Source organism: Crocuta crocuta, unplaced genomic scaffold (assembly GCF_008692635.1).
Source record: "Crocuta crocuta isolate KB4526 unplaced genomic scaffold, BGI_CrCroc_1.0 scaffold41, whole genome shotgun sequence".
Classification (NCBI taxonomy): domain Eukaryota; kingdom Metazoa; phylum Chordata; class Mammalia; order Carnivora; family Hyaenidae; genus Crocuta; species Crocuta crocuta.
This window is the reverse complement of record NW_027529428.1, coordinates 10,141,298-10,144,234: the sequence shown is the minus strand read 5'-3', so window position 1 is coordinate 10,144,234 and position 2,937 is coordinate 10,141,298. Positions and strand designations below refer to the sequence as shown.

General features: G+C 39.2%; 1 protein-coding gene across 1 annotated transcript in view; it reads right to left on the bottom strand.

Moving 5' to 3' along the window:
• Positions 1-2,179: 2,179 nt before the first annotated feature.
• KLF9 (KLF transcription factor 9) overlaps positions 2,180-2,937 on the bottom strand; it is a 21,702-nt gene continuing 20,944 nt past the window's right edge. The window contains exon 3 of the mRNA XM_077759294.1: positions 2,180-2,202. Within this exon, the coding sequence (XP_077615420.1) occupies positions 2,180-2,202 (23 nt within the window). The remainder of the gene's footprint in view (positions 2,203-2,937) is intronic.

The window sequence follows — 2,937 nt, the reverse complement described above, 5'->3', positions numbered from 1 at the left end:
GCTCCTTTTACAACACGTACTGGCCAGGACAATTCAGTCTTTGTCATTTATTACTTTTATTTGGACAACATATATACATATGTACAAAATACCAACTGTCAGAATCCTCCTTTATAATTTCATTTGATTTACAAAAACGGGACAGCAAAATAACTTAGGTCACTAATACTGTACAAAAATAAAACTGATTAAACAGTTGTAAAGATCAGTATCTTACAGTGTTACAGATCATTCGTCTGTGGTGAAAGAACATCTCAATCTATCCAGAGTGATGGGCGCTGTGCGAAATCTACCTGCAAACTGACAACTAATCAATCCCTGTAATGTGACTACCAAATGTAATTCTCAAAAGAAGCATGATGTAGAGTTAGACCTTAAAACCCGGGCGTCATTCCACAGTGGTGAAGGGCTTTCTTCTTTTCTAACCAAGGAGAGGAGTTATCGTAACTCTAAAACTATTAAATTTTCCAAAATATGATGACTACTTACAGTATTAGGTAAAACGACATTTCTTTCTTTTTAAACACTTGCAATAGTCTTTCGAAAAATTCAGTTTGGTTAAAAAAGTAAACAAAAATTACTATCCTGCATTTGGATTTTTGTATGTTAAATCCATGGTCTTTTTAATATAAAAAGTAATTCCTTCATGGTTTGAGTGTTCAGTGAACTGTAGCAGTCCTATTTGAACCGTATCTCGATATAGTAAATCTAATTAGAATGCTGGTTCTTGTTTCGTGGCATTTTAAAACAGGATTTATCACGAAGAATAAAAAGCCTTGAGTTTATACGTTACGTTACTATAACATGTAAGAGAATATCAAATGTGTGTTCTTCAACAACTTGAAAAGGCAAGTAACAACTTTTTTTGGGAAGTAAATTGTGCAATTTTTTTTTTTAAACAAGTTGCTGCATTTATATCCGTCTAAGTAAGTGCTGGACGAAAGCCCCGTATAGATTTACTCCTGAAACTACAAAGATTGTCTTTCACTGACTTTGCTTGGTTTTCCTTCATTTCTTTCTGCGAGGGGAAGATGAGTTTGTCCAAGTTAGTGGGTTGCTAGGCAACCCCAAACTCCTCACTCACTAAAAGGCAGCGTGCAGAGGATCACAAGCAGAAACGTTCCATGAGCTCAGTAAGAAAGAGACAGCCTAACCTATTTCGTATGGAAGAACAGATGTCCTTAAAACTCATTTTGGACACAGAAATTAAAATTTGGTTTAAAATAAGCGTTTCAAAAATCTGAAACAGAGGTAGAAAGTGTTCTTTATTTTTCCTGACATGTTTTCCCGCGAGAAAACACTTTCCTTTTTATCTCAATGGACCGTTCCCAGTCCCTAATGTTAAAAGCAGTTCTCTTTATAGAAGTACTAATACGACTACATTGGTTAAACAAACAAAAATAAAACACACCATGCTAGTGATGGCTATTGTATTGGAAGTTGGAGTCAGCCATGCCCCACGCCTGCTGCAGGAGCCCACTCTGGTACTAAACTGGAAACAAGCACGTGTCGGGTGAAGTGACAAGTTCACTGACAGGGAGGCACCCTACGTCCGTGTGACACATCTCCTAGCACACGTATCCACGAGAGTGCACCGGAGCTCCCCGTTTGAAATATCAGATAAAATTGTCAGAAGAGCATTCTTTCTGACAAAAGAAAATGTAAACATCTCTCCCACGATCACTGCTGACTCCCCTACTTGAGGTTTCTTCTTAGCTATGAAAACAGTTCATTTTTTCTGACCACGTGACGGCCAAAATTCAGTTTGCAGGGAAATGGCATATTACGGATGCAGTGGTTCAGGCCATTGTAGACACCTGGATACAAGAGATACATAGTGGTGAGGCTTCTGATGGAAGAGATACAGTGGTGTGTTTTTGTTCGTCCGTATTCCGTGTGCCTTTCCTCTTCCAGAAGGGACAGTTCTGAAGTCACCTTGGAAAGCATCAGGGAGTTTTCCCTCGGGACTCACTCCTCACAGGGATGTGTTCTTCTTTACACGTGTCAGCTCCCTCTTCCTTTTATACAACTCTTGCACCTGTTAGTGGGAGTTTGTGGGAACATGGGAAGGAGACCAACAAACCTCTTCTCCACAAAATAGGTGTTTCCAGAGCACATTCGTGTCACGCACCCATTCAACTAAAACCCCACAGAGTGAAAACCCTCTCCCTTCGTGGCATTAGAACAGTAAGATGACGTCAACTACAGGGATCGGAAAATTTGGAAAAGTTAATAGAGTTAAAATTGTTTGTTCTTTTTAAATTTTTTTTTTAATACTACCCTCCTCCTTCAGCGTCTGTTGTATATATTCTGCCCTCACATCTCTGCCATGATTTCATAGGGAAACGTGTATACTGAAAAGAGAACTAATAATAAAAATAAAAGCAGATTATAACGTGGTTCCGAACAGAACGTCTGCTTCTATCCTTAAAGCATGTATTTAACTTATTTATCCTCTGCATTAAGAAAATAAAAGTGCAGCTTATGTTCAAAAAGTACGAGTCATACAAAGCAAGGTTTCAAAGTTCTGTACTCAGTGTAACCTTTTGAAGGTTTGTCTTGATTAGTATGAATTCAGACTGCTTACCCATTGACTATAAGTAACTTTTTTTGTGTTTGTTTTCGAGGCTTTAGATGACAGATCATGCTAGAATAGATGCTCTCTTGCTTGCTAAAGACAGCTGTGCTATGGCGCGGTTGGTTGGTTGGTGGGTTGGTTGGTGGTGGTGTTTTTTAATCTCAAAGGTTAACGTGACTCAAGAGAGTGGTTTTGCTAAAGAAACCGAAGCACACTCGTCATTACATCGAAAAGGGTAAGAAAAAACTCTTGAGACAGCAAGCAGGAAGGGCCCCGGATCACTGTGTGATGCCACAGGTCAGCTCACCCAGTCAGACGTATGTACACCAGTGTTGAATCTTTAAAAGTCTACCCGACTC